This window comes from Trifolium pratense, linkage group LG5, assembly GCF_020283565.1.
Source record: "Trifolium pratense cultivar HEN17-A07 linkage group LG5, ARS_RC_1.1, whole genome shotgun sequence".
Lineage (NCBI taxonomy): Eukaryota > Viridiplantae > Streptophyta > Magnoliopsida > Fabales > Fabaceae > Trifolium > Trifolium pratense.
The window spans coordinates 37,688,437-37,700,708 of NC_060063.1; the positions used below are offsets into that span (position 1 = coordinate 37,688,437).

The following is a 12,272-nucleotide window of genomic DNA, read 5'->3' on the forward strand; positions in this document are numbered from 1 at the left end:
ACTATATTATAGGTTGAAATGTTTGTGATGCATTTTTTTTTTTAATCAAACAAATTTACTGTATTTCATTAATTATCAAAAGTTCAATACATGAGGAAATAATCTCAAATCTATGGAAACTAGTCCAAAAATTGGTCGCTCTATCTAAAGTGTGAGCAACCGAATTCACTTGTCTCCTAATAAACTTAACTTCAAAGTTCACACATGATAACATAACAAGAATAATTTCATTAACGATTGAAAGAAACTCTGAGTTGCCTCGCCGTTTGGTACGAATAGCATCAACCAATACTTGAGAGTCACTTTCAAATTGGACGCTTTCTGTAACACCCAAACCCATTATTTAATAAAATTCTACCATGATAAATCTTTTTCAAAATACGCGGCGGAAAATAATTCGAGGAGGAGGCTGTACGAGTAGTGACTAATTCTAACCCAACCAGTGCGAGTGGGGATTCTATCTTTAGTAAGGGTTTGTTAGAGATACTCTTATGTGGTCACGTGATCAAATAAATTGGATTTGGTCACACTCACAAAACTATATAAAATCATTTAATAATTTAAAAAGAAAATATTATTTAATTATTTTTTAATTAAATAATTATTTCACTATTGTGAGTGTGACCAAATCCAAATTATTTAGTCACGTGACCACAGAAGAATATCTCTGTTAGGAGAGCCTGAAGATCATGCCTTAAGGACGAATGCTTGTACTCAAAAGTTGGAGTTTCAAAAGAGTAATAGTCCTTTTAAAGAGGGTACTACTCCCGAACGTGATGCCGGTATTTTGTCTCGGTGCAAGCGCTCTAATTCTTGCCCTCCAAAGGCGGGTCGCTCTATCATTTCTGGGCCGTGGAGCTTGGAATGGTTACATGATCAAAACCATGGAAATGCCGGAGTGATTTTTGCAGCACGTAAGAGAGTGAGGATGGGGATTCATCTTGGAGGAAGGTAGCAGAAGGGTAGACAAAGTGACCCTAGGAAAAGCAAAGAAGGAGGGCCGTTTCGTCATCCGTTCCATAGTATCAAGAAGTTAGCTAGGATGCCAAGAAATGATCGTAGGGAGGTTCTAAATGTCCTAAAAAAGAATGTGTGGCGTCGTCGAGGCGGAGACGCGGTTAATAGGTCATGTTCAGTGAGACGTCGTGCTTCTTCTGAAGAGTCGTCATCATCCGCTTCCGTGAATAAAGATTGGCAGAATTGGGTGGCAATGCAAGGAACCGCACAGATGGCGGTGGATGATGTTTGGGGGATTGGGAAGGCTATCGGGGTTAAGTTTAACGGAGATAATGTGAACATGTTCCGTGTGTTATCTAGAGTGGGGAAAGGTAAGAAGGAGAGCTCGTGTTCGCAGCAGGGGGGAGGAGCACGCCATGAGTCGGTGTGCTAGGTCTGGTTAGTCTTTGTCGCGAGGGGGTGTGTGTTTCATGAAGATTATTTCTTGGAATATTAGAGGCTTGGGTGGGTTTGAGAAGAGGAAGGAGGTGCATAAGTTAGTCGGTGATTTGAAACCTTTTATTCTGTGTCTTCAGGAGACTAAGTTACAATCTTGTGATGTGTTCCTGGGTTCGACCCTCTGGGGCAATTCGCCTCATGCTTTTTCTTTTCTCTCTTCGGTCGGGGCATCAGGGGGTCTACTAACGTTATGGGATACTACTGAGGTGGAGGTCTGGTCGATTGAGAGTCGAGAACACGTATTATGGTGCAGGGGTCGTTTTGTTAAGTCTGGTGAAGAGTTTCTACTGGCGAACGTGTACGCGCCATGTGATGATGGGGCTAAGCAAGTTCTGTGGGCTTCCTTATCGAATCGGATTCAAGCATCAGGGAGGGAGAGGGTGTGTGTCTGTGGGGATTTTAATGCTGTTAGACACGTTGATGCGCGACACTCTGTTAGGGGAAGTCAGCGTAGCGGGGATCACATTCTTTTTAATCGTTTTATTGAGGACAATAACTTAGTTGACCTACCTCTGGTCGGCCGCAAGTTTACGTGGTTCCGAGGGGATGGTTTGTCGATGAGCCGCCTGGATAGGTTTTTGCTCTCTGAGGAGTGGTGTTTGACTTGGCCCAATTGTAAGCAGGTGGCCAATTTGCGAGGGTTGTCTGATCATTGCCCTTTAGTCCTCTCTGCGAATGAGGAAGATTGGGGACCGCGTCCTTCAAGGATGCTTAAGTGTTGGAAAGATGTTCCTGGTTACAAATTGTTTGTGAAAGAGAAGTGGAATTCATTTCAAGTTGATGGCTGGGGTGGATACGTTCTTAAGGAAAAACTCAAAATGATCAAGGTGGCTTTGAAAGATTGGCACAGTGCTCATGTTCAGAATTTGCCAAGCAGAATTGAGTCTTTGAAAGATCGGGTGTCGGTTTTAGATCAAAAGGGGGAAGAGGAAGATTTGTCTGAAGTTGAGTTAGCTAAGCTTCATGGGGTCACTGCGGATATTCATTCGCTGTCGCGTTTGCATACAAGTATTAGTTGGCAACAATCTCGGATGATGTGGCTCAAGGAGGGGGATGCTAACTCTAAGTTCTTTCATTCGGTCCTGGCGGGGCGTCGTCGACGAAATGTGATCGTGTGACGCGACAATGACCGCAAGTATACAGTCGTGTCGTGTAGTTTTAAAAGATATCGAACCCAAAGGACCAATAATCGACCTACCGTATTCTAGTGTTGCTTTGTAAATCTAAGGCTAATGATTAAAAGGGTTTTGAATAATTGAATAATTAAAATAAGAAAAATAAATATTTTTTAGATTTTTTTTTTATATGTAAATAAAATATTGCTAGGACGTGCTATTAGTTGCTTCAGAGGGTTCAATGCTTAATTCGCGCTAGGCTTAACTGTTAAATTTTCGAAACTATATTGTTTTAAAAATACCAATCTCAGCTCTCGCAAATCTTGACTAGTATTATAAATTATAAAGGTGGTGCTTAACTCTCGTCCTCACACCCGCTAATAAAATACTCTTTGAAAAACAATATAATTTAATTAACTCTAATCCCAACTCTCGTTGCGAATTAGATTTAATGTTCAGTTTTTACTATCTAGTAGAAATCTCACGCTCTCGCTCTATTGATTTTTACTTTAATTAATTCTCACTCTCGTGACGAATTATAGTCAACGTTTAATTAAAAACTGCTTAAGAAAATAAAACAGTTGCCAGTTTTCAAGAATTATATTTGATTTAAAAACACTAATCTCAGCTCTCGCAAATCTTGACTAGCGTTATACTTAGATAAAATAAATGCTCAGCTCTCACACACTCACTTACCTATATAAGTACCTTTGAAAATCAATATTAAACTCATTAATCCTAAATAGCTCTCGCGGACTTTAGAACTAACGGTCAGTTTTAACTATCCGACCCTAAACCTCAACTCTCGTCAATGTTGGTTTATTGCCTTTAAAACAATCCTCACTCTCGTGACAAATTATTTGAAAACGTATTTATTTAAAACTGGTGGTTGAAAACTATTAAGCACGAATTAACTACCGAACCCCTATTAGCTACTAACTACACATCCTAGCAACGCTAAATTTAGCTAGACATAACTAAAACTAAAGACATAAAAATAAAATAAGCAAATAAATAAAAAGACATAATAAAAATAAAAACTAAAATTAAAAGCATAAAATAAAAGCAATAAAATAAAGACAAGAAATAAATAAGACCATAAAATAAAATAAGAACCTGAAATAAAAAGAAATCTCGAGTACGGATTCCGACAGCGTAACGGTAGGAAATAAAAAAAACTTATTTTATTCTCAACGGAGAATAAAATAATACTAAACTCTCAACTTTAGAGAAGAAAACCTTGTGGTACTAAGCCTAGTTCTCAATTCTCCAAGTCAAGTGTTATATTTTTGAGTGAAGAGAACTAGCCTATTTATACTAAAATACAAGGAGGAAAAGACATAATCTGGCCGATGTGGGACTTTTAGTTGAATAGCGCGTCACCGTTTGATCTGATGGACGGCCATGATGAGAAGGAAGTGGCGAGGGCCACTTGGTGCAAGCTGGCGGGCGCCATTTGCTCCTTGCTGGCGGGCGCCATCTTGTTTTCCTTGTGGGCTTGGCTGGCTCGTGGCTTGGGCTGCACTTGTGTGGCTTGGCTGCACTTGTGTGGCCCATTTTTGTCCATTCTTGCTCCTTTTCGGTCTGTTTTCGCTCCTTTCTTCAACTCGTACACTTTTTATCTGTTTATTTAAAATATGAGAAATAAGTAACTATTTATATAATAAAACTTCGGAATCGAAATAAAAACATATAAAATATAATAGTAAATTAACTAAATAAATAGCATATTTTTAGGTGTATCAAAATGCTATCTCCGCAATTCAGGTGGGAGGGGTTACTTTGGAGGGAGTCAGTCCTATTCGGCATGCTGTGTTTTCTCATTTTGCGTCCCACTTTAAGTCTTCTGATGTGGAGAGGCCGGGGGTGGACAATCTTCAGTTTAAAAGGTTGAATCGTCTAGAGAGTTGTAGCCTCATCATACCGTTTACGGAACTTGAGGTGAAATCTGCTGTGTGGGATTGTGATAGTTTGAAGAGTCCCGGGCCTGACGGGATAAATTTTGGTTTCATTAAAGATTTTTGGGCTGAGCTTCGGGGAGATGTTATGCGCTTTATTTCAGATTTCCATCGGAATGGTAAATTGTCTAAAGGTATCAATTCTACTTTCATCGCGTTGATTCCAAAGGTGGATAGCCCCCAACGGTTGAATGATTTTAGGCCGATATCGTTAGTTTGAAGCCTTTATAAAATTTTGGCGAAGGTTCTAGCGAACAGGTTGAGGCTTGTTATTGGTAGTGTGATTTCTGAGACTCAAACGGCTTTTGTTAAGGATAGGCAGATTTTGGATGGTATTCTTATCGCTAACGAGATTGTGGATGAGGCTCAGAAGTCTAAAAAGGAACTCATGCTTTTCAAGGTGGATTTTGAGAAAGCATATGATTCGGTAGATTGGGGCTATTTGGACAAAGTAATGGAGAGAATGACGTTTCCAACTTTATGGCGGAAGTGGATTAAAGAATGTGTGGGTATAGCCACAGCATCTGTTCTTGTCAATGGTAGCCCAACTGATGAGTTCCCCATGGAGCGAGGCCTTAGACAAGGAGATCCTTTATCTCCTTTCCTTTTTCTTTTGGCTGCTGAGGGTCTGAATGTGTTGATGGAATCTTTGGTAGCACGTAACTTATTTGAGGGGTATAAAATTGGGGAAACTAACTATTTCGGTGTCGCATCTTCAGTTTGCGGATGATACGCTGCTTCTTGGGGGGAAAAGTTGGGGTAATGTAAGGGCATTGCGAGCTGGTTTAGTGTTGTTTGAGACTATGTCTGGTCTGAAGGTTAATTTTAACAAGAGTATGCTGGTGGGGGTGAACATTCCTGAATCCTGGTTAGGCGAAGCTGCGTCTGCTCTCTGTTGTAGAGTGGGAAAGATTCCTTTCGTTTATCTGGGGCTGCCTATTGGGGGTGATTCACGGCGTCTGAGCTTTTGGGAACCGGTGTTGGATCGTTTAAAAACTCGATTATCTGGGTGGAAGAGTCGTTTTCTTTCCTTTGGTGGTCGTCTGGTTTTGCTAAAATCTGTCTTGACATCTCTACCTGTCTATGCTCTCTCCTTTTTCAAATCTCCTTCAGGTATCATTTCCTCTATTGAATCTCTTTTAATAAATTTTTTTTTGGGGGGGGGGGGGGTGTGAGGATATTAGGAAAACCGCTTGGATTAATTGGAAAACTATTTGTTTACGTAAGGAGCATGGAGGTTTGGGGGTCAGGCAGTTGAGGGAGTTTAACTTGGCACTATTAGGTAAATGGTGTTGGAGGATGTTAGTGGATCGAGAGGGGTTGTGGTTTCGGGTGTTGGCAGCTAGGTATCGGGTGGAGGGAGGGAGACTGCGAGATGGAGGGCGGCGAGGGTCTTTATGGTGGCGAGAGATTGCGAGGATTAGGGAGGGTTTGGTGAGCCAAGGGGCAGGTGGTTTGGGGAGCATGTGGTTAGGTGGGTCGGGGACGGCTCTGATACTCTTTTTTGGACAGATCCTTGGTTGGATGAGACTCCGTTGTGTGAGCGATTTGGTCGTCTGTATGTCTTATCAGAGACTAAGTCGTTTACGGTGGCCGAGATGTTCACGTTAGGGTGGGGGTTAGATGGGGCAGCGTGGGTGTGGCGGAGGCAGTTGAGGGTGTGGGAGGAGGAGATGTTGGGGGAGTGTCAGACTTTACTTTCTAACATTTCACTGCAGGCACAGATTACAGATAGATGGCAGTGGCAGCCAGATCTTGATACAGGTTACACTGTTCGGGGAGCTTATGAGCTTTTGACTACTTTTGATTCAGTTACTGTGGATGATGCGGAGAACCTCATTTGGCATTCTCAGGTCCCATTGAAGGTCTCCATATTTGCGTGGCGTTTATTGCGGGACAGGTTGCCCACTAAGTCAAACCTGGTCTCTCGAGGCATTTTATCTTTTGCAGCACATTTATGTATTTCTGGATGTGGGGAGGCAGAGTCAGCACATCACCTATTCATTTCGTGTAGCTGTTTTGGTTCTCTTTGGGCTTTAGTTTGCTCTTGGACTGGCGTTCCACTGACGAGTTCTACTACTATTCGGGATCACTTCGTTCAGTTCACTTATTTAGCTGGAGGATCTCGAGCACGTCGATCTTTTTTGCAGCTTATTTGGCTCGCTAGCGTGTGGGTTATATGGACGGAAAGAAATCACAGATTGTTTACAGGCTCAACCAGTACTATCTCTCAGTTGTTGGACAAGATCAAGCTGTTTTCTTATCGGTGGTTGAAGACGACGAGTGTTACTCTAGTTTCAAACTACCATAGTTGGTGGTCTAGTCCCTTGTTATGTTTGAGTCTTGTATGATTTGACTGTTGTATTTCTTTCATGGACTCATTGTAAACTTTGGTAGTCTATCTTGGCATACCTTGTGCTGAGGAGGTTGTGTTAATATATATCTCATTTTAGCTTTTTCAAAAAAAAAAAAAAAGTTTATTATTATAAAAGTCATGGTTCGAGCATTACACTCTTCAATCAAAATAACACTAATGTAGTTAATTAGTAAAATGCTTGTTTATACAAATCTTTGAATCAAATAATATATTTATTGATTATACAAAACAACCTAGATAAGGAGACTCTATATACAATATAAAACCCCTTTTCCCGTGTCACAATCAGAGCAGAGCTTCACCGATGACTCGACATCGAATACCACAAAACCTGTAAATCTGGACCCCCAACGGTCCAGCACATAACACATAAAAGAGAGTTAGACAACATACTCAAAATATACAAGTGTAAGTAAATGGTACTTAAACACTTCTTCATAAAAACATGCATAATCATACATTATACATATACATCACCATCATTCATGCATATTCATATATCATGCATATACTTCATTTATCACATCTAATTAGGAGTTATAACCTAATTGTTCTCACACTTCATTTATAAGCATACATCATTAATCTCATTCAATTATAAGCGACGAAAGGTTATAACCAAATATCAATCATAATTCACAAGATATTGAAGCCAATTACATTTAAAAATCATCGGACAATCAACACATACATCAAGTCTAACACACATAGACAATTATCACAAACTCCAAACATATGTGTCACATATCAAATATCAAATAATGTACACATATCCTAATGCAATCTAATGCCACAATCTTCATGCTATGTCCCCTAAACATATCTAATGCATGTGGTACCATCGTCTTTATTAGAGTATCTCACCTCTAATATTCGTCTTTATCGGATAAATATAATCCGATATCCGTCTTTATTGGAATATCCAATATACAACAACAATTCATGAATGCATGTATGTTTTCATGAATATTCTCACATCAACAATCACATTTAGCATTAAGCTCGTCATTTATAAATGTGGAACACTATCCAACATTTCGTCTTTATTAAGATAACACTATACCTTAACATACGGCTTTATTAGAATAACATAATTCTAATATCCTTCTTTATTAAGTTGATTAACACCTTAATATACTTCTTTGATATTTAAACAAACATCATCAACAATCATCAACACATACCATGCATTTACTCACATTTTTAACACAATACTAAAAATATAAGTAAAGTGTATTAATCATACATTTTATCATAAAACAAACTCCGGAATCGGAATCTACGTGAAAAACTGGGTAAAATACATAATATAACATATTAGAACCCTCAAAGCCATTCAAATTTCAAAACAGCAAAGTGTTGTGCTGTCACGGTGGCTGAGCGAGGGCTTAGCGAGCCGTAGCGAACCTGCCCTGTTCGCTGAGCGAAGGCTTAGCGAGCTGTAGCGAACCACACCAGTGGAACTCATGCTCGTGGCGAGCTGTAGCGAGCTGTAGCGAACAGCTCCTGTCAAGAATGCTCAAAACTCACGTTTTTCACTCCAAATCACCCAAAAATCCCATTTTTCATGTTATAAACCCCAAATGAGTTTGTATTCAAGTGCAACAAACATATCTAAACACAAAAGGACGGTTCATTTCACCGATCTACCATTTTTACTACGAAAAAGTAAAGGTTTAGCACTTTTACTCAAAACAATCAAGAACACAATGTTCTTGAGTTTAATCCTCTATAAATCCCGTTTTTATCCATTAGATTCGTTCATACATCATGTTAAAAGCATATTAAGCATGTTATGAACCTTAGAATCGATTTCCATTAAGAAAATCCATCCAAAACTAAAACGAAAATGGGGTGGAGGAAGTTCGGGTGAGGAGAAATCGACATTCTCCCCTTCCTCGTATCACCCACGAATATGAAAACTACTCTCTTACCTTGGATCGACGAACTCACGATGATCCTCCTAGCTCTCCTCTTGCTCTCCCTTCTCTCTTCACTCTCACAAGAACATGAGAAATGAAATGTTCTCTCTCCCTCTTAGGCTATATGGCGCCCCCTCACAAGTCCACAAGGCCCATTGGGCCTCAAGCCCAATAGCTTGGCCCAACTCGCGTTAACTCTCACTAACTCGCGCGTTAACTAAAACTCTCGATAAATAACATAAAGTTATTATCTTACTTAAAAACCACGTCACCAAATAATTAAACACTTAAATAGTGAATAATAAATTTGGGTCGTTACACTTTCAAAACCACTACTCTTAGCTTCATTCATAGCTTGCAATAATGCCCATGCTTCACCCTCCTCTGTTGATAAAGTCAGTTCCTGCCACTACATAATTCCAGACATAAACTCACCAGAATTATTACGAAAACAAGCACCCATCGCGGTCCTACTTGCACCGACAAAAAATGCTGCATCTACATTGCACTTTAACCATCCTATACGAGGCTTTTCCCACCGATTGGTGTTGACAAGCGGAACATCATTATCATCGTTACTTCGCAACTTATGGACTGCAAACCACTTGTTCCAATGATCAAACGCAGCCCGACCAATTTGGTTTGGACTTCTAAGATTATCATTCCAAATTTTATCATTCTGGTTATGCCATATACTCCATAACAGCGTAACCACTCTACCTATAGTAGCGTAATCCATATTCCGGTTATGCATTCTTTTAACTTTATTAAAAGGGGGCGAACATTCTATTTATGCATAGGGGTAATATGTCACCTTCTTAACATCTTCAACCTTCATACCTTCTTGAATATTCTTATCATCATCTTCAACCCTATAATCTTCTCCAACAATGTGTTCAATGTGAACAAGTTTAAGTTCATTAATAACTTAACCTAACTATTTTAAGAAAATATTTAAACTCCCAGCTTAATGTTTTTAGTTGACAGTGCCTTGCCCACATTTGATCCGTAGGAGGCATTGGACCGTTGTCTTTCAAATATGTAATAAGATTATATACGTGAAACTAATAACGTAAAATACAAATCTCTTGTATTCTAAGTTTGTTCCAAAAAGTTATTTTTGTTATGAATAATATGTAATGAATGTCCATTATTGTGTAGGTTTTCTTGTCCCCTAATTGTGTCCTATAAATAGGACCCCTTTGTTACAATGTAATACACACCTTGAATAGAACAATACAATAGTCTATTCTCTCTTTTCTTTCTCTCCTTCATCTCTTCTTCTCTATTCTTGTTATTCTCTAGGAATAGTTCATAACACGTTATCAGCACGATAGTCTCTCCCCTTTCAAGAAAGGTATAGCAACAAAGGGAAGTGACAATTTTATTTTATGTATGATTTTTTTTATTCTATTCTTTCAGATAATTTTTTGTCTTCTTGTTTTTTTATATTGATTCACAAACCTTCGATCCAGAAGTATCGTGGTGAAATTTTTGAAATATGAATCCTGAAGATTCATATTATGATGAAATTTTAAAATATGAATCCTGAAGATTCATGGTGTGATAAATTTTAAAATATGAATCCTGAAGATTCATAGTATGATGAAATTTTAAAATATGAATCCTGAAGATTCATCGATATAAGTAAAATGAACATCAATCCCTGAAGGATTGGATAAATAACTGATTGAATATATATTTGATCCGTTATACAGTTCTTAAACAATTTTAAAATCAATTTGTATTACCCACGAATTCCTGAAGAATTCATTACGGATACATCTTTGAAGGATTGTACAATTAGATATATTATAATATAACGAAGAATATGGATTATTCTTATGAGGATTGCATAAAGGATTATTCTTACATTATAACAATATTATATAGTTCCTGAAGAACTTAAAAGAAAAATCAAATTATTTCCTAAAAATTCGAGAAGAATTCAATATACATATCCATGAGATAGCTTTATCTATTTTTATAAAAAATTTGCAATCTACAAATTTCATTGGATTTATTTATTTATTGTTATATTGTACAAAACATAAAAAAAAAAAAATTAAAAAAAAAAAATGCATATCATACGCAAATTTTGCATGTATCATATTGAAAAGTATAAACAAATTATTTTTCATACTTTACCTATTCTATGCATATGCCAATTTTTTTTTCAATAACTTACTAATTAATATACGTTACATTATAATTATTATTATAGGTTACATTATAATTATTATTAATTTCATTATGTTACTATTTAATTTGCATTATAAAATTTTATGTTACATTATATTAATATTAATAAAGATAATTGGAATTTTTTATTTGACTGTGTTTATTATGTTTATCTAATTATTTGCTTAATTTTATTTGATGATAGTATCAATGAGAAAAGAATGAAAAATCATTCCCAGAAGTGAATGAAGTCCGACCCACTGATGTTATTCCATTCACATAAGTGAATGTAGCAACACACGATTATCATGGACAAAATTGTGGTTATAGTCATGGCCCCGAAAAAAAGTGGGAAAATTAGCAAAACTATTGAAAATATATGTGACATTAGCTAGTTCCCGAAGAACAAGAAAAGAAAAAGGGAAAACCTTAATATTGAAGCATCTTTGAATGATTGCTCAAAGAATAAAATTTTCTTGAAGAAATTATGAAGATTATTGTGATCATTATATGAAGATCACTTGTGATATAGTTCTTGAAAAGCTAAAGCTTTAATATTAGCGCATCTTTGATGGATTGCTCAAAGAATGTGCATTTTCTTAACCAATATTATGAATATTATTGGTATAATTTTTGAAGAACAAATAATTTAACCATTCATGAAAGATTGTAAAATTGTGAATTTCTCTAGCCATTATGAATAGAGATTTGTTGTTGAGTTCCTGAAGAACTATTTTTTTTTACAACATGATTAAAGTCCACATGATCTATTTGATCTTAGTATAAATTGGACCAAAATTAAAAGAACGATTATGTATGTCTCTTGAATATGCTCCTGAAGTAGCAAACTTATGAAAATAATTTCAAAAATATTTGGTTAATCATATTTTAGATTGGTACAATTTCAATAATTATCAATTGAAATGTGAAAGTTTTTACATGATAATTCGACTTTATTTCTCGATGCACAACTTAGTAAGATCTCTATCTATCTATTTTATATTTTACTATGAGGTAGACGATTATTATTCCCTATGAAATATATGCCTAAGAAAAAAAAAGTTACATTTAGCTTTTTATACATTAAACTTTGAATTTATTTTATGGTGATTATGTTTTCTTAAACTTTGAATACAGTTATTTTCTTAATTACTTATAATTATAATTCGGTTACAGTTTGTAAATATAAACTGGTTTTTAATTATTCTGTTACTTATTTAAATCAATTTATTGATTTTAAATTATTAGATAAAAAAAAAAAAAC

General features: G+C 36.8%; 1 protein-coding gene across 1 annotated transcript; it reads right to left on the bottom strand.

The window, feature by feature from the left end:
* Positions 1-9,236: 9,236 nt before the first annotated feature.
* On the bottom strand, positions 9,237-9,566 carry LOC123886584. The gene has a single exon (XM_045935888.1). It carries the CDS (start codon positions 9,564-9,566, stop codon positions 9,237-9,239), a length of 330 nt encoding a protein of 109 aa, XP_045791844.1.
* Positions 9,567-12,272: the final 2,706 nt, after the last annotated feature.